The sequence below is a fragment of the Blastomyces gilchristii genome, assembly GCF_000003855.2.
Source record: "Blastomyces gilchristii SLH14081 genomic scaffold supercont1.12, whole genome shotgun sequence".
NCBI classification, from domain to species: Eukaryota; Fungi; Ascomycota; class Eurotiomycetes; order Onygenales; family Ajellomycetaceae; genus Blastomyces; species Blastomyces gilchristii.
Genome location: NW_003101671.1, coordinates 1,379,812 through 1,402,266, shown reverse-complemented (window position 1 = coordinate 1,402,266; position 22,455 = coordinate 1,379,812). Strand labels below are relative to the sequence as shown.

The 22,455-nt window shown below is 47.7% G+C and overlaps 10 protein-coding genes and 1 non-coding gene across 15 annotated transcripts; 5 read left to right on the top strand and 6 right to left on the bottom strand.

The window, feature by feature from the left end:
* Positions 1-13: 13 nt before the first annotated feature.
* BDBG_17333 lies at positions 14-101 on the bottom strand. Its single transcript has one exon. It is a non-coding gene; the product is annotated as a tRNA-Tyr (tRNA).
* An 82-nt stretch (positions 102-183) lies between these two features.
* BDBG_05916 (DUF636 domain-containing protein) lies at positions 184-2,143 on the top strand. Its single transcript, XM_002623696.2, has 5 exons — positions 184-565; positions 694-873; positions 989-1,713; positions 1,765-1,975; positions 2,046-2,143. Exons 1-3 carry the CDS (start codon positions 558-560, stop codon positions 1,290-1,292), a joined length of 492 nt encoding a protein of 163 aa, XP_002623742.1. The 5' UTR covers positions 184-557; the 3' UTR covers positions 1,293-1,713; positions 1,765-1,975; positions 2,046-2,143.
* BDBG_05915 lies at positions 525-5,422 on the bottom strand. 2 transcript variants are annotated; one of them, XM_031722359.1, is made up of 5 exons: positions 4,677-5,422; positions 2,977-4,564; positions 2,682-2,770; positions 1,723-1,760; positions 525-1,505 (listed from the first exon to the last, which is right to left on the bottom strand). In XM_031722359.1, the coding sequence occupies exons 1-2, from the start codon at positions 4,766-4,768 to the stop codon at positions 4,177-4,179; spliced, it is 480 nt and encodes a 159-aa protein (XP_031579231.1). In that variant the 5' UTR covers positions 4,769-5,422; the 3' UTR covers positions 525-1,505; positions 1,723-1,760; positions 2,682-2,770; positions 2,977-4,176. The 2 variants fall into 2 exon arrangements, with proteins under 2 accessions (XP_031579231.1, XP_002623741.1); XM_002623695.2 differs by lacking the exons at positions 525-1,505; positions 1,723-1,760 and adding an exon at positions 2,106-2,425.
* Positions 5,423-5,776: 354 nt separating this feature from the next.
* BDBG_05912 lies at positions 5,777-9,849 on the bottom strand. 3 transcript variants are annotated; one of them, XM_031722357.1, is made up of 2 exons: positions 8,999-9,795; positions 5,777-8,909 (listed from the first exon to the last, which is right to left on the bottom strand). In XM_031722357.1, exon 1 carries the CDS (start codon positions 9,640-9,642, stop codon positions 9,106-9,108), a length of 537 nt encoding a protein of 178 aa, XP_031579229.1. In that variant the 5' UTR covers positions 9,643-9,795; the 3' UTR covers positions 5,777-8,909; positions 8,999-9,105. The 3 variants fall into 3 exon arrangements, with proteins under 3 accessions (XP_031579229.1, XP_031579228.1, XP_002623738.1); XM_002623692.2 differs by having other exon boundaries at positions 6,506-8,837; positions 8,999-9,849; XM_031722356.1 differs by having other exon boundaries at positions 5,777-9,795.
* Positions 6,409-9,138, top strand: BDBG_05913 (alcohol dehydrogenase (NADP+)). Its single transcript, XM_031722358.1, has 3 exons — positions 6,409-7,645; positions 7,762-8,026; positions 8,151-9,138. Exons 1-3 carry the CDS (start codon positions 7,497-7,499, stop codon positions 8,643-8,645), a joined length of 909 nt encoding a protein of 302 aa, XP_031579230.1. The 5' UTR covers positions 6,409-7,496; the 3' UTR covers positions 8,646-9,138.
* BDBG_05911 (PAP2 domain-containing protein) lies at positions 9,180-12,225 on the top strand. Its single transcript, XM_002623691.2, has 3 exons — positions 9,180-10,228; positions 10,309-10,823; positions 10,908-12,225. The coding sequence occupies exons 1-3, from the start codon at positions 10,134-10,136 to the stop codon at positions 11,558-11,560; spliced, it is 1,263 nt and encodes a 420-aa protein (XP_002623737.1). The 5' UTR covers positions 9,180-10,133; the 3' UTR covers positions 11,561-12,225.
* Positions 12,021-12,947, bottom strand: BDBG_05910 (uncharacterized protein; the record flags this gene model as incomplete). Its single annotated transcript, XM_002623690.1, has 2 exons — positions 12,021-12,513; positions 12,589-12,947. 2 exons carry the CDS (start codon positions 12,945-12,947, stop codon positions 12,021-12,023), a joined length of 852 nt encoding a protein of 283 aa, XP_002623736.1.
* An 85-nt stretch (positions 12,948-13,032) lies between these two features.
* BDBG_05908 lies at positions 13,033-18,038 on the top strand. 2 transcript variants are annotated; one of them, XM_031722355.1, is made up of 3 exons: positions 13,146-13,275; positions 13,350-13,546; positions 13,608-18,038. In XM_031722355.1, exon 3 carries the CDS (start codon positions 14,352-14,354, stop codon positions 16,791-16,793), a length of 2,442 nt encoding a protein of 813 aa, XP_031579227.1. In that variant the 5' UTR covers positions 13,146-13,275; positions 13,350-13,546; positions 13,608-14,351; the 3' UTR covers positions 16,794-18,038. The 2 variants fall into 2 exon arrangements, with proteins under 2 accessions (XP_002623734.1, XP_031579227.1); XM_002623688.2 differs by having other exon boundaries at positions 13,033-13,546; positions 13,608-17,738.
* Positions 13,269-13,913, bottom strand: BDBG_05909 (ankyrin repeat protein; the record flags this gene model as incomplete). Its single annotated transcript, XM_002623689.1, has 1 exon — positions 13,269-13,913. One exon carries the CDS (start codon positions 13,911-13,913, stop codon positions 13,269-13,271), a length of 645 nt encoding a protein of 214 aa, XP_002623735.1.
* Positions 17,759-20,418, bottom strand: BDBG_05907 (SFT2 domain-containing protein; the record flags this gene model as incomplete). The annotated part of the gene is made up of 7 exons (XM_002623687.1): positions 17,759-17,911; positions 18,402-18,552; positions 18,907-19,030; positions 19,258-19,483; positions 19,674-19,728; positions 19,912-20,092; positions 20,214-20,418. The coding sequence occupies 7 exons, from the start codon at positions 20,416-20,418 to the stop codon at positions 17,759-17,761; spliced, it is 1,095 nt and encodes a 364-aa protein (XP_002623733.1).
* A 1,188-nt stretch (positions 20,419-21,606) lies between these two features.
* On the top strand, positions 21,607-22,345 carry BDBG_17332 (uncharacterized protein). Its single transcript, XM_031725080.1, has one exon. It carries the CDS (start codon positions 21,842-21,844, stop codon positions 22,208-22,210), a length of 369 nt encoding a protein of 122 aa, XP_031579226.1. The 5' UTR covers positions 21,607-21,841; the 3' UTR covers positions 22,211-22,345.
* The last annotated feature ends 110 nt before the right edge of the window (positions 22,346-22,455 follow it).

Below are 22,455 nucleotides of genomic sequence, written 5' to 3'. Positions count from 1 at the left end.
AAAGAAACAATCCTCCGCTGGGTCGGAGTCGAACCGACGACACCTGGATAGCAGACAAGATATTACAGTCCAGTGCCATAAACCAACTAGACGACCAGCGGCTGATAATTGGAAGTCTCTGAGCCCCAAAGAACTTATATTCCTGATCACTTGTGCTGACCTTAAAATAGTCGAACAGGGGATTTTACATGCTGTATGAAATTCTCTTTGAAATAAAATAATTATACAATTGCGTTATTTCTACATACATGATCTAGCTCTCCATAGTTAGTTACAGCCTTCCGCAACTCAGGGTTAAGTCGTGCCGCTCTATCATAGTCCTGATGATTCTACCCCTCCCTACGACGTCAGTATAGCATCATATGTTTCCAATATATTAGACGGGGAGAAGGAATTATTATTCAGCATCCTGAAATGATCCTGATCCGGCGCATTGCATCAAGATATTTCCTCACCACGGGGTTCAATTTACATTTCAAAAAAGACTCACAGCAGGATCTCCGCACTCTATCCACAAAAAACGCATTTTAGGGTTCCATAGCAGTTGTTGATCGAATATGCCGATGTGTGTACCATAATTTGTTTCTTTTAATAGTAGCTATGCATATGTTCATTGTTATAATTCAACCTGGCGTACACTACAAAGAGATCGAGTTATCTAATGAATTCCTCGGCCAAATGAAAAAAAAATAGGAAACTCGACGGAAGCTGCCAATGCGGCGGCGTACAATTTACCCTCAACTCGCAGACGCCAGTCCCATATCAGCTATGCGCCTGCAGCATTTGCCGTAAGGTGGGTGGGTACAGTGGCAGCGTGAACCTGGGCGGCATTGCCGACTCGCTCAATGTGCTTCAGGGGAAGGAGTTGATTAGGTAGGTGTTTTACCTATGCCGTCTCCCTCCCAGTCTACACTTCACAGAGGTATTGATATACCCTACTACACCTGCTGTACAAACTTATCTAACAAAACCCCCGCGCCCCTCCCAGGAAATACACCGCCGTAAAAGACCGCGGCACCCCGCACGAGGAGCCCTGCTCCTCCGAGCGTAGCTTCTGCTCAAACTGTAGCACCATGCTGTGGGTCTGGGACAAGCACTGGCCGCAGCTGATCCACCCGTTCGCCGCGGCGATTGATACCGACCTGCCCGTGCCGGAGGAGATGGTGTGTATACTGGCGGACTCGAAGCCGAAGTGGGTGCGCTGGCCGGAGGGGAAGAAGAGTGTGTTTGAGAAGTTTGGTGGGGAGAGTTTGGAGGGTTATCATAAGAAGAATGGGTTGTGGGTGGAGTGAGTTGGAGGGAGGGAAAGAGGGTGGACATGGGTTGACTGGTTACGGTACGGTACGGTACTAAGGGAAGTGTGGTTTAGAGGGAAATTTGGAGATGGATATATTAACATTTGTTGATTATGATATAAAATTGGTGGCTATCTAATGTGTATATATATGGGCCTCTGCTATGCCGTTCAAAATCAAATGCCGGAGGGAGAAGTCCTAAGTATTAAGCTTATTCGTAAATGTTAGCAAGGCAATTGGTATTTTCGAAGGGTATAGCGAAAAAGACGTAGCAAGGATGGTGAAAAGGGTATCAGGTCTCCAAGATGATAGTTGTCCTCAAAGTCAAGACTCGGGAAGAACACAGCGAAATAATTGAGTTCATCAGGTGGTTTTCAAACGAAAAGGAAACTGGAGGCACTGCCAGAAAAAGACAAAGGTAACATACCCGTCCAATCATGAAATAGTCTACATTACTGATAGTCCCTAGAATCACATCGAAGTGAATTAGCGATGGGCCAATACAAAAACCAAGGTAATAAATATCTCGACAGATATTCCAAAAACAAATCCATGGCGTATCGTCTAATCTCAGGCTTTGAGCCTACACGTCAGCTTAAATGTCCAAACTAACAGGTATGTACAATGAACGGAAGGATTATATTATTTTAGACATACCTCATTAAATCAGAATTTTCAGTGTAAGTACGTTCATATCCCAAACACAATGGTGCCGGGTTCAAACAGTGTGAATAATACTCATCATAAAAGAGACGACAGCCGCTAGGGCGAAGACCCAGGAAAACGGAAACGGGGGGTTATCTTCATTGCGAATAGGGAGTATTGAATTTACCTAGAGAGTATGCAGTGTTAGTTGTATCTCCACTTTCATAACTAATACTAGCGGCACGCGAGGCAAAAAGGCGGTGTCATAAAAATAATCAGCTGACGAATTCTCAACAAGCGATCCGACGACTCCAGCACCCAGCAGAGTTTGTACGCTCAGCATGTAATGGATGAGGAGCGACGGATGCAGATCTGTCCGCCCGTTCGTTCAAGTATTCTTCATAAGAATGGCATGACCCAAGGTACAAGGGTACAAGGCAATTTTATCCAAGAGGAAAAAATGAGACAATTTCACAAAAGCATACCTAAAGCCCGGAAAAAAACGTTGTTAGCAACGTTGCTTAGAACGGGTGTATATATGTCAAACGCTCAAAGAAAAGTGTTGGATTGAGAGTTGTAAATCAGACAAGGCTGAAACTTGTAAATTGACAGTTTCCACATGATAACTTAAGTTTGAGGAATGCCTTTGCATGTCGTAGGGTCATCATATAAGGGGAGGGAGGGATTGATAGCAGAGAAAGATGGTTTCCCAGGGTGGAGGATAATACCTCAACAACGTACCTTTTACAAATTGGTTTATTTTCAATGATCACACCAAAGTCAAGATATCTATCAACATTGAGATGACGAGAGATACTGGAACAGATTTCCTAGACGAAGACAGGTCAGTCAATCAGCGATGTCCAAGAACGTAGCGAATAAATGGGCAGCTGCGTAGTAGATCAGAGAGGTTTACCAATAGCAATATTGGCATCCGTCACGATGAATAGGATTTGGATTGTTCATGTTGTAAGGAAAGTCATCACATAAGAGGGAAGAATAGAAAAAAGATGGAGAAAGGCTGCAAGATTCTTACCTAGCTAAAATGGAAAACATGGCAAAGATAACCTTGGAAAGTCCATGGCATTGTAAAGAGCATTATTCCCAATCCATAGTCCTCTAGCTCTGGAAGAAAGTTTTCATTGGAGCTTTTCTGATGTGCAGCTGTTGGTAACTATTTGTTGTGCGGAGAGAAGAAATGCTTCGGTTGTGAAAAAAAAAATCGGAAGAATTTATGGAAGAACGCTAGGCTACGGGAGGCCGGTACGAGCCAAACGCGCACTCGAATGCCACTACGGAGTACACAAATAGTGTATTATTGATTCTCTCCCCCCTACTCTTCGCACTCCCAATCCTCCAGTGCAAATCATACCGTCACAAACCTGAGTATAAATAAAAATCCAAGGGATAGCTGTTGTCCCATCGATGGCTACCCCAAGTGCGCTCAGTTTCGGCAAATACAAATGACAACGTCCAGGACCAGGCAAGAATGTTCACTGGAAGAGAGAAATCCTTATCGCCAAGTCGAAGATCATACAATACACCTTCGTGATCAAACCTTGCGTTTCAGAATGTTCGTTCCCCCCACCCAGCCTAGCCTCCTTTCGCTGTGCATATCACATCAGAACCATCCGCTTTTTTAACCCTGAATATTCGGAAAGGGGCATTCGCTAGTATCGACCCAGCCCATAGAAAGGAGGGGGAAGGGGTGGGAGGAATATGAAGCCAAAATGAGTGAAAGGGGAGTCGGGAAGATACGAAAAAGGGGTGGGTGAGGTACTGGAAAGACCTCAGAGAAGCACGGGAGTATTTTCTTATTGTTTTTTTCTATTCCTTTATTTTCTTATTTAAAAAAGCATCGCGGTCACGTTTGCCCATGATCTAGCCCTTCATCTCCCGCAAATAAAATATTAGGACATAGCAAACGTGACGAAAAACGGAGGACTGTCAACCAGATACCCCAGTGGTATAAAAATCGCCTGGGACATCAAATACCATCTTCAGCCCTCTCTTCCTCCCCGCCCCTCTGCTGGAGAGGTACGGTATAAAATAAAAAAAAAGGAAAAAAAAAAAAAAAATTCAAGCCCATTTTTTAAGACAAAAGTAGAACAAAGAGTTCAAGGGATATCACAGAAGATTAATTAGAGCAAGAAAGAAAAAAGAGAGCCAGCTGCGACTCCCCAATCATTCCCGAACCGCCATATCGTCTCGTCTCATCTCAGCAACAACAACCCGCTTACAACATAACTGCAAGACCCAGCACACCCGCAGCGCCAACCAGGCTGCCCATCATGGCACCGGTTGGCCTGGCAGCTGGTGCGTGGTTCCCAGACTCGTCGGCAGTGGGAGTGGGGGGGGTGGTGGGAGTTGGGGGGCGGGTAGTAGCCAACTCAGCGGCCTTGGAACTGAGGAAGTTCCTGGCGCTGTCTGGCAGGCCGGTGAACCAGGCTGGCGGGCTGCCGTCGTTGACGTCACTGACGAGGGAGCTGAAGTAGCCCTGGATGTTGCCGTCGGTGGGCCTGGGGATGGCGGTTCCGAGGGCTGAAGCGACTTGGGGCGGGATGCTGCCGACGGCGGTTATCATGCTGCCGAACTCGCCCTGGAGCCTGGTGGCGATGGAGTTGCTGTTGTTGAGGGAGATGGTTAGTTTTGTGCGGTCTTCTTTATTCTTTTCCTCGTTTTGTTTGTTGATTTATTTGTTGCAAACGTGGTTATGATGTGTTGTACTGTACATACATCTGATCCTCAAGATTACGCTTCTCAACGGCCTCGTCCGCAACGACGCAGGTGGCAGCCAGGGCCAGGATGGAGAAGAATTTGAATTGCATGGTTATTTAGAAGGTATTGAGTTGTGGTTTGTAGGCGGAACGTAAGACGAAATGCGTAGAATATGGATGGGAAATAAATTGACCTTGAGTGGGAAGACAGACAATATAGCAGAAAACACCAAGAACAAATGGGGGGGTTCGTATATATATATCTATAACGGAGGAGTGGAAAATTAAGTATTTGCACACGCTAGTAATTTAAGTGGTAAACAGATTACCACTCCTTGTGCGGTTTAGGGGTGGTTCCGGGCTCTATTGACACCTATTGTGCCTATGACTCAGCTGGCTGGGCACTATTGCATGCCTATATTTTAGGGTCTAAGCACCGCACATTACAGGTGCGGACCGGCACAATTTGAATCCGGTACTGGAATTTCAATATAAATTTCTAGCGTTTGCACAGCAACCCGATTCGCCCCAGCCCTCGTGAACAGCACGCCCTTGGCTCAGGGGCTTTCATGCCTGTTCTGCAGCGGAGAGTTCAGGCTGCAGACTTGGTTGTATTTTAGCAATCGCGGGATTCGTGGCTGGTGCGGCACACCATCCTCTGATGGCGAGATTGAGTCCTTGAGAAGTGGGGACTCTGTTTCCTATCCGGTGTTGAGCTACCAGCGGCTCAAACATCAACCTGGGGGGTTTCTTCCTACAATTTCTCAGGCTTTCCAGTGGATCGGCTGTGGCTTGGAAATGTGATACATTAACATACTTTGGGCTGGGGCAGCTAATAACAATACAAGGCCTGTTTGAAAATTGAGAGTGGTTCTGTCCAATGTAGTCAAGCTCACATCCGTAAATAAATGTGAGATTCGCGACACTCCGCCGTAGAAGCTGAGCATTTCTAATGTATGATGCTTCTATCTTCTACCGAATAGAAGTTCAACCCTGGGTCACTCCTGTTCGCTCTCTGTCATGTACGCTTCGCTCATGGCGGTTGATCAATCCGAAACCTTGGTGATGAGACGGTCCCGTTGATCCCATTCATCCCTGCGCTCGACCGGTTTTGCCACGCCACTGTGTCCGAGAAACATACCAGCGTATTGCATAGACCCAAAGGACCCGCAATCAGCTACACAAGCCGCAGGGCACAGATGGGGAGGTTGCGGATCGCATTAGCATTAGCATTAGCATTAGCATTAGCATTAGCATTAGCATTAGCATTAACTAACATCTGGAGAACAATATATCAAGTTCCTCTGCACCCCCTCACTACAATTATTCTTACAGGCTCGAGTGTCATCCCCAGCGAACCTAACCGTACATAAAGCTGCAGAACAATACGCTGCCAGTTGCTGATGGATGGGCGCATGAAGCCGTGAATTCGAGAATAGGCTGATATTACTATTTTTGGCACAATCATTCGTTCCAAGTCATCTATTGATCCTCTATTTGTTGGAATCTGGGCGTCTGGTGGGCTCCACGTCCCGCCTCAGCCACACTATCAACGTTTTTGGGAGCTGCATCATGATTCAGATTGAGTCAGATCAATACTTGGAATCTTATGCAACACCTTCTCGCACGAAAATTGCTTATTATGGTTAGAGGCTTTGCATGAGACCTGTATTTATGAATTCGGTGGCTTTTGCCAAGTAGATCCACCCCCCCAAGGTATGCCGTTACTGAATGTAAATAATTATAGAGAGGAGACAACCAGACGTACGGCCCTTGTACAGCTAATTCAGCCGAACCTCGAACCCCGAAAGATTCGAGAACCTTTCCTTTTTAACGCAGAGCAACGTGGCATTCGGGACCGTTTGAGGGGCCAGGAGGGAGGGCTATATAGCATTTGCCATGTTGCGCTAGGGGAAAATGGTCAAACATTACGGCTACTGCGGGTTGCCACAACGAGGCTGTGTATTTTGGTATTTTGACCGGGAGTACGGAGTACACCAATAGTCAATGGGTAACGTATTATTAATATGCGTAGGGCTGCCGAGATTCTGCAACAATTTATACTATACAGGACGCAGCAGAGTCGAGAAGCTCCCCGTAAGGTTCCATACAGATGATGCCAGAAAAGGGAAAAAGAAAAAAGAAGAGAAAAAAGAGAAAAAAAGAAACTGCCGGTCCAACAAATTCCGGCACCCGCCTGCTCGCATCAGAAATAACAATAACTAATAATAATACAATAGGTAAGCAGTCTTTTTTTGCTTCTCCCTAAACGTGGGGATTTAACCTCATAACAAAATGAAAACCTCGGCCTAGAGACATGGACAGAATGAGATATCTTGCCCTCAGGAGCTCATTCATACCGGAACGTTCTTTTCTTCCACCTTTCTCTCTTTCAGTCATTTTATTTTTTGGCGAGAATTTGAGCAGCTTCATGGTTGCATGGATTTCTTCTATAACTATAACTTTGTACCTCACTACGACATGATGAGACTGCAGTGATGACGTTCCAATTATGAGGTGAATTTCATGACATCACAGTGGCTTCGAAGTTTCGATCCCCCCCCTTTTTTTCCCCGTTTAGGCACCCTTTGCCCCAAGAGAAATAGTTAGATTAGTTATGGGGAAACAAATACCTTTTTCAAAGACGCAACAAGTTAAAGTGGTGCTTAGAAGAAGATTGAATTTTTTTGTTGTTGAGAGAAGCTGCTCATATGGACGTCATAACCAGTACCGGAGTTTGCCAACTTCCAACTGAATGAAGCAACATCTTACTTAACCCCAATTGAATTCCTCTTTTTTGGTTTCTATCCCATACTCTAATTGGACCATTAAACAAACCATGGCCGCCTCACCCACAAAATTCAAGCTCAACACCAGCGCCTACATCCCAGCTATAGGCCTGGGGACTTGGCAAGACGAGGATGCGCAGGAGAAAGCTGTGCTGACCGCGCTGGAAGCCGGGTACCGCCATATCGATACAGCAGCCATGTAAGAGCAATCGAATTAACATTTCATCCCGCGGCCCCCTTTTTCAACACCACCCTCCCAAAATAAATATAAGCTAGGTAGCTAGCTGACCAACGTCGTAAACAAAAACCCTATAGCTACGGAACCGAAGCCGCCATCGGCCGTGCATTGAAAAAATGCGGAATTCCCCGGGACCAAATTTTCATCACCTCCAAGCTGTGGAATAACAAACACCACCCAGACGACGTCGACGCCGCTCTTAGCCAGTCACTGAAGGATCTGGGCGTGAGCTATGTGGATCTTTATCTCATGCATTGGCCCGTTGCCTTTGCGCGTGGGGACGAGCTGTTTCCCCAGGATGAACAGGGAAAGCGGAAGATTGCGAAGATTGATTATGTTGATGTATGTGTTTCTCCCCGCATCCCCACCACCTCCTCCTACTGGCCTCTCGGAACCCCAAACCTCCCCATCTACTCCAGGGGAATTCCAAATTTTATACTATTAAGTATACTTACAAACGCACCAGACATACAAAGCAATGGAAAAGCTCCAGCAATCCGGCAAAACCAAGGCGATAGGGATCTCCAACTTCTCCAAGGCGGAGGTCGAGCGACTGCTCGCTAACAGCTCCATTGTGCCCGCAGTTCACCAGATGGAACTGCACCCCTGGCTCCAGCAGGAGGAATTCGTAAAGTTCCACGCTAGCAAGGGAATTCATATTACACAGTATTCGTCACTGGGTAATCAGAATGAGATTTATAATCGGGAGAAGGTGGGGCGGATGCTTGATGATCCTGTTCTGAAGGAGGTGGCGGAGAAAACTGAGAAGACGTGTGCGCAGGTTGCGCTAGGTATGTGTGAATTCGATTTCTTTATATCGACTGCGGTCGTTGCAATATTTTCGCTGACTAGGATATTCTCTATTTTCCCTCTCTCTTTTAGCATGGGGAATTGCGCGCGGCCACTCCGTGCTCGTCAAGTCCAAGACGCCAGAACGCATCCTGCAGAACTTGCAATCTGATTTCAGTCTCAATCCTAAATATGTCAAGCAGATTGACGGCATTGATAAGAAGCTACGCTTTAACGATTCAAGTGAGGGTTTTGGGTATAGCTTCTTCACGGATTTGGAGGGCAAGTAGAAGTGAGATAGCGGCAGGGCAGATTGGTGTGTTTGGGGAGACCATTGATCCGGCAAAAACCATGCCCGGTGTTACTGTCATCGCATGTATAAGTAAATATGTAGTAATTCACTGAAAGCTTTCGTTTTGACATAGCTTGAACACGGCTGCTAGCATCTTTTAGCTGCCTGCTATTCATGCACATGTACATGTATAAGTCCATCGATCGTCAGGGAGGGAAGACTGAAGAACATACTCAACAGACATGTCTTACACCACCTTCGGAGATATCCCTATCAACTCCCTGAGACAATGAGAGCCAATATACTCCACCATGAAACGGATAAAAATCCCTCAAGGAAGTCATCTCGTCAAAAACTTTGGCTTAAAATGCTTCTGATACCTCTCCAAGTCAAATACAGGTCCATCAGATAATTCAGAACTATCAGGATCCCCTGCCCAGACAAATGTCCGACACTCGAACCCGCTCTGCTCCGTTGTAGAAGTGCTACCGTTATCATCGGTAAACTCCGCAACACAGCGGCGCCAGGCGTACGCTTTCGTCTCATATCTCTCCAGCAGTGTGAATTGCGCCGGGTGTTCGACTAGATAGAGCTTGCCGGGAATAGCATCATCATCAGCAGCAGCATCGACACCTTCCCCACCCTCCGTTCTGCTACCATTGGAGCTGGAGGGCTTGGGGATGAGAGTGGGATAGGGACCCCACATCTTCATTTTGTAGTTTCTGAGCTTTGCGGCGCGGAGAGGCGGCGGAGGACTGGGGAGGGCTAGGACATGTTGTAGGACGTCGAGGTCCATGAGGGAGCCGTAGACGAAGAGGTAGGTGGTTTTCCATGGCGGGTCGATTTGAGGAGCAGTCCCGTCTCGAGAGGACTCCATGATGATAAGTGTTAGTAGTAGCTGGAGCTAGAGGATTGTCGGAAGGCATGATTTGTGGTAAGGTTTATTATAAGAGGCCAGAAGGAGATGATGACGAGAAATTTGGTACCGTCTCAAGTTGATCCCAAGGAACTGCGCCCAAGTTGACCCAAATACTCCGTATGTCGCTATAGATCGGATTCCACTAAAAATACATTACTGCCCTAACGTTACCCCTCGAATCTCGAGTTCTGGGCGGCTATTGTAAGCGCCGATCTGCCTAAATATTTATTTACCCTTGCGTGGTGACTATATTCCTGGAGAGCTCTAGATCTGCAGCGCAACACGGACAGACAGTCTCTCTCAGCTTTGTTCTATCTGTAATACCTCTGTCATCTGTTTGAACACTGGCTACTACTGCCTTGCTATTTCTCCGCTCTGAATAAATCTACGATCTCCCATTTTTCAAAATTTAACTATCATATGCCGTGCAATTTTGCAATCCAACTCAAATGGCTCCTCCAAACCTGCTCGCAGCCTTTCACCGTGACTCGCAGTTCTCGAAACGGCTGATAGCTTCATATGTGTTAGACTGGATAATAATACTGTACGTGATCGACTGGGGGAGAATACATTTTCATCCAGCTTCTTTGATTTCTAAACGAATTGCTAACTCGCAGATTGTAGGGTAACCGCAGCCGCAGCTCGCATTTTGAAGCTCGCAGAACCTAACAGAAACCCCTTCTCGCTCACCGACCCAAGCATATCATACCCGTTTACCGTTGATGAAACCGTTAAAGTTACCGTTTTGGTCCTGGTTAGCCTCATCGCGCCCGCAGTTATCATATTTCTCGGGAGCATTTTTTTCGTCCCAGGTCTCACGGCGGCCAAACATGCGCCCAAGGCTGCAGTATGGCGACGCAAATTGTGGGAGTGGAATGTTGGATGGATGGGATTAGGCATCGCGTATGCTGGGACATATGCGTCTACAGAGGCTCTTAAGGTCATATACGGGAAACCTCGACCGGATCTGCTTAGTCGCTGTAATCCGAATTTGTCAGATATTGCAGCGCATGTGGTTGGAGGTCTGGGGGAAAGGCTTGACGGCGCGCCGCTTCTCGTCTCGTATACGATCTGCCAGAATACCTCTAAGAAACTCGCCCGGGATGGCTTTGTGAGCTTTCCCAGCGGACACGCCTCGTGTAAGTGGCACTTGAATCCTTGTGGCGAGAGAGGTGGGAAAACTAGATTATCTGAAGCCCATACTAATACCTCCCACCCCACAGTATCATTCGCAGGCCTCACCTACCTAACCCTCTGGTTTTGCGCAAAGTTCTCCGTTTCCATCCCGTACCTCGCACCAAGACATTATACCCCAGATACCCGACAAACTGCCTTCTCAACATACACCGCCACAGCCAACCACACCCGCAGCACCAGCAAAGACCCAACCCCCTTCGATGAACCCTACCCCAGCACCTCCCATCACAACGAGCCACCCACCTCCCTCACAAACCCCTCACAAACCCCCATCGCCCTCCGAGCCCAATCCGCGGCCCCACCAACCTACCTCCTCGCCCTCGCCGCCGTCCCAATCGTCCCCGCAACCTACATAGCCTCTAGCCGCTGGTTCGACAACCGCCATTTCGGCTTCGATATCCTCTTCGGCAGCCTGCTGGGCATCTTCTTCGCCTGGCTGGGGTTCCGCTGGTACCACTTGCCGCTGAGCGCGGGCGGTGCGGGCTGGGCTTGGGGCGCGCGGAGTCCTGAGCGTGCGTTCTTTGCTGGGGTGGGGGTTGATGGGTATGTGCGGCATGAGTGTCTTGTTGAGGGAAGGGAGGAGGATGGGCGGGCGCCGGGGGCGGCGGCGGCGACGTCGTCTTCCCCTTCGTCGAGGCCGGGAAGTGGGGTGGTGAGGAGGGGAGGAGATAATGTTTGAGAGGAACGTGTGGTTTTTTTCCCATTATGGATTGGGGAGTGATATTTCATCAATAGTTGGCATTTGATATTTATTCATATTTTATGTTGTTTCGGGTATCCAGTGACGTGTGCTTTTCTTGATTTACTATGCTTTTCGGAATTAAGATATCCATATAAGTTAACTTTTAACTTCATGAGCGGGCAAAGCAATTGTACATTTCATATGTTCCATTCTAGAAAAAGGCATTTAATAGTAACGCAGTATAGTACAGGTATTTGTGCTGTGTAATTCAACCTTGCCGGGTTTTCTCCTAATGCCAGCTCATATAACACACAATTGGTTGGGATATTATATGCCGTCCAACCTCTGGTAAGATCCAAATATATGAAAGCTACCTAAACTCCGTGAAAAAACGTAAAGCTCCCAAACCATGCCAAGTTTCACTCAACGCCCATCAAACTTATCGAGCGACACCCGTTCATCTCCAGCCCCCCACCCTCCCTTCATCCCACCTAGCCCTCATTTCCCTCCTATTCTCCAACCTCGCCCCCTCCGTCCTAACCCTCCTAACCCACTCCACAACCTCCCTTTCAGTCGCCTTCTCTTCACTACCCTGCTCACTCTCCAAAAAGCTCTCCTCAACCGCTCGACACACAGCTTCTTGCTCCGCAATGCCCGCCACGAGGCGCTGATATAACGCCTTAGGTGACCATGGCTCCAAGGCAGTGTCAAGCTCGCCCTGCTTCTTGCGCCAGGAGAGTTCGAGGGATTGGTGGTGGAGGAGAAGGGATTCGGTGGAGGCGCGGAGGTTGTGTAGGTGTGTTTCGAGGGAGAGGAGGTGGGTGGCTAGTTTTTTGTTGGCGGTTAGGAGGGTCGTGAGGTGGGCTTGTGTAGCTGCGTAGGAAGAGTGGGTGGTTGCAAGGGCGTGGAGGAGGGTGGGGTTTTGGAGGATGGAGTGGAGGTCCGGGGTTCTGTGTATGTGTATGTGTGTGGCTTGGTTAGTTAAAGGTTTGCGAGGCGGCATGTGTTTGGGATAATCAACGTACGATTTATCTTTCAGAGCATCTGGGAGCCAGCCGTCCTCTACGTTTGGCGGTTGTGGAAGCTTGTCGGCGGAGAATGCATCATCTGGTAAGGAATCGGGTGGGCGTGCTGTAGCTGGATCTCCATGGTGACCTGGTTGGCCCTGGGTAGTAGAAGGCTCTCGAGCTGCGGAGCTGGATAATGGGGGAGGAAAAGGTAGCGGGGAGCCAGCATGGGGCGTTCCCTTGCGGCTGGCTTCATGGCTGGTTGGTTTCGGCGGCGGTGGGGGAGGGGTTTCGGTGTCGAGGGAAGGGTCGGAGCCTGGAGGATTCCCCGGATATGAGGAGGAGAGCGTAGAATACGGTACAGGTGGTAGAGACATGATAAATGTCCGTGGCAGTGGAAGAATGGGATGGTTGTTGGTGAGGAGGGTTGGTTGATTGACGGATTGATTGTTAGTGGTGGTGATGGAAACTCGCTGTGATGTCACCTGATCAAATTTTTGGAAGCTGTGGAAGAAAAGTCAAAAAGAGGTTTCAAGCACTCCAAGCTTCCAAAGTCCGTTGATAAGGCTGTAAACTATGGCTGGCACTGTATACGGGTTCGGTGTATTGTTGTATTTAGCATCTATCATGTACTGTGTGCATGCGCTGGATTTCAAGTGGTATATGTCCAGCATTCGTAAAGCGTGAAATACCGCCCTCTATTCAGTCCGTCGTCTAACGTCCCGCTCCTGTGTTTCTGCATTCACCCCTCTAATTGCATCCGTCACTAATTGACGAAGTTCCCGCTGTCCTTCTTCAGTGTGAATGTTTTCCTTTGCAGCAAGCTCCTCAATCCTCCTCTTGAATTCCGGGTCCACCACCTCATCTCCGATTGCAGCTGGGTCAGGCATGCTTCCAACATTTACCGTCACGTTAGGCGGAATCGTTGTAGATGAATTCAGTAGTTGGTCCTGGCCGTCTGTAGTCTGGCTGCCCCGTAGGTATTCGATCAATTGTGGGTATTCCCCATCACTGGCAATTGACTCCTCAGCCTTCAGTCCAAGGTGATTCTTGTGCTCCCTATCCACACCAAGTTCCTCGATCAAGCAGCGGGCCACATCGACGGACTCCGTGACAAAAAGACAGGTTTCTCCATCCTCGTCGACTAGGTTTACGTTTACCTGGAGTTCTTGGACGAGCGCGCGGAGCAGGTCGACATGGCCGTACGATGCCGCGGCGTGCAGGAGGGAATACCCAGTGCCGTCCTGGGACGAAGCTAAGGCGGGGTTGGACCGAAGGAGCGGGAGGAGGGAGGGCGAATTGTCTGCTGCAAGCGTGTAGATATTGGGCTGAGCGGAGGACATAATGAGATGCGGATATCTCCTTCTACTAGAAAATAATATACAAATCACAGGGCTGTGAATAATGAGAACTGGTTAAACTGAACTAATAATGGTTTTGGGTTGAGCACCACCGCCAAAAAAAAAAAAAAAAAAAAAAAAAAGCCGGATTTAGTTAGCAGCTGCCAGAGCTCCATCAATTAAGAACCTCGAAACTTCGGATTTAGCATCATCAGCTCAGGAAATAGGCAGCCAACTACAACTCATTCGCTTGCATTATCTGCCTAGGAATTTCTAGTAAACTGATTCATAGATCTTTTCCATCAACTCGAGTGGCAAGATTGCAGAACCCTTTGCTGTTGTACTAGAATTGCCCCGCTTCGCCTCTTTAACCTCCCATTTCCCCCCTCCCAACAGCTTGATCCTTTTCCCGTTTGAATATTCATTTCGCAGATCGGAATCATGGTTCAACAAGACGTTAATGAGGTCACCCAGCTTGTTCACACGTTAGAGGCCGCGAGCGGAAAGAAAAAGCAACCAGGAAAGAAGACCTTCTCCTGCAAGAAGAGCACCTTTCCAGTCGCGGGGTCAGATATCAACGTGGACTCATGGAGGTTCCAGGATTGGGATTACAAACGGGATGACATGCCAACCTATGCTCGCGGTCTCTTTACGACCAAGAACAGGAACAATCAGTATGAAATCGCCGTTCGAGGATACGACAAGTTTTTCAACGTGGAGGAAGTTACCTCGACACGGTGGAGAAATATTGAGCGCAATACTCGAGGGCCATATGAGTTAAGCGTTAAAGAAAATGGCTGCATTATTTTCATATCTGGCTTGGAGGATGGCACTCTGCTGGTATGCAGCAAACACTCAACAGGCGCTAGAGCCGATGTCAACCTCAGCCACGCTGTTGCTGGTGAAAACTGGGTGAAGCGGCATGTAGCCTCCGTTGGTAAGACGATGGAGGATTTGGCCAAGGCACTGAGAGGCAGTAATCTAACTGCTGTTGGGGAGCTTTGTGACGACAGCTTTGAGGAGCATGTTCTCCCCTATGATGAGGAGGCGTCTGGCATCTACCTCCACGGCCTCAACTACAATGTCTCCGAATTCGCTACCCTGCCTAGCCGTGATGTTCACAGATTTGCTGATGAATGGGGATTTAAGAAGGCGAAGTACCTCGAGAAAGATTCCGTTTCCGAAGTGAAGACTTTCTTAGATAAATGCGCAGAGACTGGATCGTGGGATGGTAGGGACACCGAAGGTTTTGTTGTCCGGTGTCAAATAAGTGAAGGGGGTGTCAGTCCATACAGAGACTGGTTCTTCAAGTACAAGTTTGAAGAACCATACCTCATGTACAGGCAGTGGCGCGAAGCCACCAAGGCAGTGATTGGAGGAAGGCAACCAAAAATCAAGAAGCATGTGGCTATCACAGAAGAATATCTTGATTACGCAAAGAGGCAGCTTGCCAAGGATCCTATGCTTGCGAAGCTCTACAACCAAAACCACGGCATTATCGCAATGAGAGAGGGCTTCTTGAAAGAGAGAGGGCTGAAGGGTTCAGAGATCATTGCCATGGAAATAGCCCAAGGAGATGCGACTTCGCCTCTTGCTAACGTGACACAAGATATCGTCTTAGTACCAGTCGCCTCAATTGGATGTGGTAAAACCACTCTAGCCCTCGCCCTTGTGAAGTTATTTGGCTGGGGACATATCCAGAATGATAATATTCAGGGACAGAAGAACCGCCCAAAAAGATTTGCACAAGAGGTAACCAGTTCGCTTGCAACGCATAAAGTCGTCATTGCAGATCGCAACAATCACCAAAGACGGGAAAGGAACCAGATCATTGACGATGTTCAACGAGCCATACCTAAGGCTAAATTTGTTGCCCTCCACTATGTCCATGAGCCCAAACAAATATTGCTGAATGATATTAGAAAAGTTACGCAGGCAAGAGTACTAGAACGAGGGGATAACCACCAGACAATCCAGGCCAGTAGCAAAGACAGAGACTCGGTCATTTCTATTATGGAAGGCTTTTTGAGTCGGTTTGAAGCCATCGACACAGACCGCGACCCTGACGACGGGTTTGATGAAGTGATAGATCTGGATGTAACCGCCTCCTCCCGTGAAAACCTGGAGAAGGTCATCTCAGCTATATACTCCTCATTTCCAAAGCTCATGGACGGCAAACTGCCAACCTCATCTGACCTAGACAACGCCATCGATGAAGCCATGAAAAACTACAAAGTCGACACAAAACACGACCTCAGATTCTCGAACACCAACAGGTTCTCGAAACCAGCACCACGAGAATCCCCTGACCAGCTCGTCAGACGCATAGATTACTTTAACATCTCCTTCAATACCAGCCAAATAACCACCCTACTCTCCTCCCTCTTCCCGCCTTCAACACCACCCGAAAAAATGAAACTATACAACCACCTTAAAAACTCCCGTCGCATCCAACCTTCATTCCACGTGACCCTAATCCACCGCGCCTCCCAACCAACCGACCCAGACATCTGGACCTACTACGCAAACCTCTACAAAGCCGCCATCCAAAAACAACAACCCAACCCGACAAACGGCTACGTCCTCGAAACCCCAACCCTAGGCTCCACCCGCGTCCGCGTCGAGCGGCTAGTTTGGGACGACAGAATCATGGCATTTGTCGCGCGCATTGTACCGCGGGATGGGGACTCGTGGCCGTGCGCGAATGAGATTCCGCATATCACGATCGGCACGGCTACGCCCGAGGTGAAGCCGAAGGAGAGCAATGACTTGTTGAAGCGTTGGTTAGAGGTTGGAGCTGGAGGCGAGACGGGGATTTGGGAGGCTGAGGTGTCTTGTGTCACGGTACTGGAGGGGAGTGTTGGGGAGGTGTTGAGGCGGTAGTAGAGAGCCAGGGAGATAGAACGGGGGGGGAAGGGAAAGAGGGGGAAGCGGTACGGCGAATTACTCTTTTACTAGAGGCTAAACGGAGAAACGTTGTGTGTGATTTTCTTTTTATAAATAGGCACTTTATTCCTTATGATATACGTGCTTTCCCCCTTACACAACTTATCTCATCGAAAGGTGAGGATATATTGATTCCCTGCAATTCAAGCCTTGTTTATCTGGTAGGCGAAATTTAAATGGGCGAGTAGAATGGCTGGAATGGGTCGTGCTGCTAACGAGTATGATATTTTTACTTCACTTTTCATCTGTGTTAAGTCTTGCGACTCCATGATATGAAAATACGGGATTGGTATGATTACAAGGGGGGATAGAATCTGAATTTTCGGGAAATCACTGAACGAGCGGATTATTCCACCACAATCCCGTTATTCAGGTGAAATGGCGATATTGGAGTGGAGGAAATATGAATTTAAACTTACACATACCCCAGTGGAATCAACAGGTTTCGCCTTAAAATACCAAGATATATGATTGGGACAGTCACGATTTTTTATGTATTGGTGCTGTATGTATGTGTGTATGTGCCTGTCTATCAAAGGTATCGCGAATTTACCAAATCCATTATGGCAAAGGGGGAACATGAGGATGTCGGAGCAAAAAGGAGAAAAGGAGAAAAAGAGAAAAAGAAAAGGAAATCCCCATCCAAAATTGTAGTATGGGAGCAGCGTTTACCCCATTCCAACCGTTTAACAGAAAACAATACTGGAAAGGAAATGAGGAAGATAAATGGATGGCAAATGAGCAATAACAGGGGTATATAGAAACTATAGGATGGTTTAGTAAACGTAGCCTTTGCAAGAAGAGCATGTCAGCTCGAAGGGAAAAATTCGAAAGTAGTATTACATTTGCATTCATTACGCTGCCCCTCGCTTTCACATTCTCTCCCTCTTCCCTCTATTTCCTCAATCACTCATCCAAGCCGCAACCCTACCTCCCCCAACTCGCGTTGCTAGTCTCAAGCCCGTGCTGCCCATGGGGAAATAACTCACGAGATACCAAACGAGCGCGACGAGTTGAAAAATGCTGGATATCAAGGTGAGAAGTGTGGAGTGGAGCTGCGCGGGGGCGAGATTGAAACTCAAAAGGTTAGCAGATGACTCGTCGTGGATATGGATTTAGATTGGTACGGATAGGGCGGAACGGCCCATGCCCTTTAGGATTTGTATGATAATGCAAGATTAGGGAGGAAGGGAAAGTGAGAGGGGTCAAGGGGAATTGGGAAGGGGGGAAGGGGGGAAGGGGACCAGGAGACGGAATATACGGATTTGGGCGCCAATCACTTCCGCCTCCCGACGGCACTGTTTTTGCCACGAAATGCATGAGGAATAAATGAAATGCAAGTAGAGCTGAGAATGTAACAGTTGGGTCACCCAAAAGAGAGTAGCAGGTGGGACAGAAGAGCAGGCTAAGGAAATTTAGAAGATGCGAATTTCTGAAAAGAAGAGCAATGGATAAATCGCAAAACGGGAAAACTGTGTGAAGACTTTCCCAATGGGGAAATATGAATGAAAATCCGGAATATGCAGACTAAAAAAGTGGACTTACTCCGATAGCAAAGTAGAGAGTCAAGCCGATCGATGCGAAGTATGCGCCGGTGAACGGAAGGCGAGGCCCGGATGCTAAATGCTTGACATATGCCACAGGTCCCATGAGAACAGCCCAGGAGGCGAGAAAGAGGACGGATCCCACAGACCACCTTAAAAAAGCAAAAGTGTTAGCTATAACCTTAGATATGAGACATCTAAAACCGCAACCGGATGTATGATAGCTCTAACACGCCCAAGGGAAAGTGGAGCATCTCGGAGACCGGCCCGGATTGAATAGTAGATGACAAGGTACGCCAGGAATGACATGGAGTGAGAGCAGGGTCAACAAGCTGATGCTGGTAATCGCATAGTGGTTGTTCAAGAACTGAGGGAATGCAGCCCTTTCGTAAACATATTACTTTGTGTGGGTGGGCAAAACTCGGCCGCATACGTCATTGCTGAAAGATTTCAAGGCAGCTTTTAGGGAAAAGGGGGGGTGCTTCTGAAATAAAAATTAAACTTACAGAACTGCAAACTTCCGTGCCCTGAACATTAGAGGGAATAATATGAGCCCTATGCATATACTAAAACAGACAAGAGCACCAATATTACACCCAGCAAATATCAGCATTCGGTCCCATCGAGTCACTGCGTAGCAAAAGCAGAGATGTTAGCATCATTCGAAAACCGCGAATAGGAAGCCGAGAGCAATGCATCGTTTGTGAATTTGAGGTTGAGAGGGTAACTCCACGGTGGAACATGCATGTGAGTCTGTGCGGACGCAGGAACTGAGGTGTGTCACTTGTACGCTGACCATAGAGATGGCATGAAATAGTCAAGACATCTACATCAGGAAGGTGTGTCATGAGACTCACATGAAAACCATGTTTCGTCCTCTTCTCGCCTTGTTGGGGCCGGTAAGGGTGCAGCTGAATCGTCTTGCGCAGGAAGCTGAACATAACCCCGATTCGCAAAAGGGTTAAGTGATTGAAGGTTCGAGAATACAGAGTTCGAGGCTGTGCGATTTGTAGATGCGGTATCCGGTTCCCTCCGTGCCCATCCCATGGAATTCATGGAGTCACGAAACGAGGCGGACGCCATCTTTTTCGATAACCGTTGGCGTGGTTTTCAACGTTGATTTGCTGTTTTGCACGGTTTCCGTACTTAAGCTTCTTATTTTCCGACTTCGTTCAAACAGAAACGCCCGACGTCATTCAATAAAACGGGTAGGTATCGGCTCGCTTCGTCCCGAGGGATCTGCATTCAAATCCAGACCGTAGCTAATACGTACTCCCTCCCAGAGAGCCAAAATATGTAAGTCAATATCTCTCGCAGATAATATGCAGCTAAAATGAAAGTGTGGTGTGGGGGTAGCTGTTGGTCAGATGGTTATTATTATATTCATTGGACAAGCTATAGAAGTACGTGGTGCTTAGGGCGGTGTGGGGGTTTTTGGGGGGGGGAGGGGTAGTGTTGCCGAGATCCCAGAAGCGCTCCATTCCATTTTCATTAGGCCACGGTAAACTTACCCCGTGTCTGGTGCTGCCCCGGTATAATAATTAATAATGTATACTAGCAAGGAGAAGCTGATGATATAGAAAGCTGGCGTAGTGGTAGTGATCAGTAGTATCTCGAGATGGAGGGTTGGCGGACAAAGACACGAAGTGGCCGTGATAATATCTAAAGGGTCTAGTCCGAAGGTGTGAATATCTAAACCATCGTGAGTTAGCTTGGGGTCAGCATCAACTGAAGATTAGTATCAGATGATCATTTTAAGGCTGGTTTTGCTCTTAGCAGAGGGTCGTGAGAAACTTGGATGGGACGCACAAACCTGGTGAGTCGGTGCGCAGGGAGCTACCTGAGTGGAATCTATGAGGAAGAAATCCCAAGGGAACCCTACAGGATTGACACAGGATCCTCGCTAGGCGGTATCCGAAGAATGGAGCTGTTCGAGCCGCTTGAAGACCGCTTGCAGGAGTGATGATGCTGTTTGGAACGGAGGTTTGGTTTGGCGCAAGATGCGGCTCAGTGGGCATGGTGGTGGCTTAGTCACCTCGTAACTAACTTCATGCTTCGGTGTTCCAGCCACAACCAGCTAAAAAAAAAAAAAAAAAAAAAAAGCAAATCATCTTCCCCAGATGTCAACAAAGCTAGCAAGCAAGCAGCAACGACATTGTGGTGGAGAAGCAACGGGCAGCCCCACTGTTTAAGAACTGCTACATAAATCGGCGACGAGCCGCTCCCCGTTTACCAACATCCAGGGATGGGTTATTTAGCGCCCTTTTGACTTCATCCCGAGCAGCGATATCTACCGCTTCTCCTTGGAGCACAAAAAAAGGCTACGCAGAGCTTCTGATTCGCCCTTGGTGATCGAAGGTCTCTGGTTCCTACACCTTCTATCCCTCACACCTTTGAAGGGGAAGGAGGGGGGGGGGTTTCCTGTTTTTCTCTAATTGCCCGTTCTCCTCCTTTGATGCCAGATCGAATCATGGATATGCGTGTCCAACCTATGGGCAAGGTTTTTTTTTTTTTTTGGTCGTTGCAGTCATGGTGGCTTGCTTACATGGAGATTTTATCTCTGGCCAGACCCTAGTATTTGAGAAGAGGAAACATGCCGTATTTCCGCAAGAAACTTCGCCTGTACCGTTGCCTCAAAATATGGGGTTGAATGTTTTGAGGAACGGGACGATTGGTAGTCGATATCTGCGGAGTCGTGGACTAGCTCACAACAACTAGACAGGATCTATCAGTCTCCATTGTCAAATGTCAACTGAGACACTTGGAGGGGCATTGAGCCAATCGATAAGCCTACCAAAAATGACCATGGGGAGGAATTTGCCACATTGTCCTAGACGTCCAGTCCTACCACATCTGAGTTGACACACAGGGCGTTGATCGTTGCTAAAGGGTCCCCGTTGTCCTAGTCCCTGACATGAGAAACTCAGACAAGTAGCGCTACGCCATGATTGGAAAAGTCGGCATCCCGTCCGATAATGGGGACTTTGTGCGACATGAAAACAAGGATATTCTCCTCGGCCTGCTGCCAAAACGGAGCGTTATTTATCATCATAGCGAGCGCGTGCAATTTTGCGCAAGAAATGAAAAAAGGCGAGACGCACCCCCGCCCCTGAAGAAGGGTGACATGACGACTTTTTTTTTTTTTTTTTTTTTTTTTTTTTTTTTTTTTTTTTTTTTTTTTTTTTTTTCAACTTGGAGCCCAGCATGAAAAAAGGATCAGTCCATTTGGAATCGAAGAAACCATGATTTCGCATTAAGAAACTAACACACTTCTCCCCACATCCCAACTGTCTCCGTTTTAAGTTGCCGCACGGGAACCCCGTATTACCTCCCGCCGAAGTCCAAGCTTGCGGGCGAACAAGAAGGAACCGTAGGAATATTCCGTCTGGGATAAACCTAGTTTAGCCTCTGCCAAACTACAATTCCTGGAATAAACAATAAATGGAAAGCACTAATGCGTTTTTTCTTCTTCGTATGAAGAAAGCTCCCATTTGGCATCGGGGATTTTTACAAGAGCCCCAGCTAAGAACTCCACCATCCCTTTGCATCCGGGATACGAGATGCCCTCCACACCTCGTTCCGGATGTACCGCTTCTGGGAACCGCTATTTTAAATTGCCGGGGCCGGGTGACTATCACCACTGCGCGTCAAAACGTGAAAAGCCCTAGAAAACCTTGGAAGAGAGCTCCAGGATCACCCATCTTTCCCACCCTTGTGAAGGTATTTTCTAGAACGCGAACTAATCCCAGAAAGCTATCAGCTCACCGAAAGCGACCTCCCACCTCCCCCAAGTGCAGCCTTTTGATCTAGCTATGCAGTTCCATGTCGCAGATCACTTTAAAGCACATCTAGAAGATGCAAACTATCAAAATATAAACTGGCATCGAAAAGGGCAAATAGGACATAGCTACGTAGTTTTTCGCTATATGATAGTGAGAGATTTTGATATACATACATATAACTATATACCAATCAGATTATGCTTATACAGTAAACTTAAACCTACACCCCTTTGCGAAGGAAACAATAAGACTCAGACTCCCATTAGTCGCCGA

What these genes read in the sequence shown, in the direction of transcription:
- BDBG_05908 (XM_031722355.1), top strand. Translation starts at nt 14,352, where the DNA reads ATGGTTCAACAAGACGTTAATGAGGTCACCCAGCTTGTTCACACGTTA.
- BDBG_05916 (XM_002623696.2), top strand. An exon ending in CAGGGGAAGGAGTTGATTAG is followed by an intron (nt 874 to 988) that starts GTAGGTGTTTTA and finishes CGCCCCTCCCAG; the next exon opens with GAAATACACCGCCGTAAAAG.
- BDBG_05915 (XM_031722359.1), bottom strand. Translation starts at nt 4,768, where the DNA reads ATGCAATTCAAATTCTTCTCCATCCTGGCCCTGGCTGCCACCTGCGTC. An exon ending in CGTAATCTTGAGGATCAGAT is followed by an intron (nt 4,565 to 4,676) that starts GTATGTACAGTA and finishes CCTCAACAACAG; the next exon opens with CAACTCCATCGCCACCAGGC.
- BDBG_05911 (XM_002623691.2), top strand. Translation starts at nt 10,134, where the DNA reads ATGGCTCCTCCAAACCTGCTCGCAGCCTTTCACCGTGACTCGCAGTTC. An exon ending in TTAGACTGGATAATAATACT is followed by an intron (nt 10,229 to 10,308) that starts GTACGTGATCGA and finishes CGCAGATTGTAG; the next exon opens with GGTAACCGCAGCCGCAGCTC. An exon ending in TCCCAGCGGACACGCCTCGT is followed by an intron (nt 10,824 to 10,907) that starts GTAAGTGGCACT and finishes CCCACCCCACAG; the next exon opens with TATCATTCGCAGGCCTCACC.
- BDBG_17332 (XM_031725080.1), top strand. Translation starts at nt 21,842, where the DNA reads ATGGAAAGCACTAATGCGTTTTTTCTTCTTCGTATGAAGAAAGCTCCC.
- BDBG_05912 (XM_002623692.2), bottom strand. Translation starts at nt 9,642, where the DNA reads ATGGAGTCCTCTCGAGACGGGACTGCTCCTCAAATCGACCCGCCATGG.
- BDBG_05913 (XM_031722358.1), top strand. Translation starts at nt 7,497, where the DNA reads ATGGCCGCCTCACCCACAAAATTCAAGCTCAACACCAGCGCCTACATC. An exon ending in CATATCGATACAGCAGCCAT is followed by an intron (nt 7,646 to 7,761) that starts GTAAGAGCAATC and finishes AAAACCCTATAG; the next exon opens with CTACGGAACCGAAGCCGCCA. An exon ending in CGAAGATTGATTATGTTGAT is followed by an intron (nt 8,027 to 8,150) that starts GTATGTGTTTCT and finishes CAAACGCACCAG; the next exon opens with ACATACAAAGCAATGGAAAA.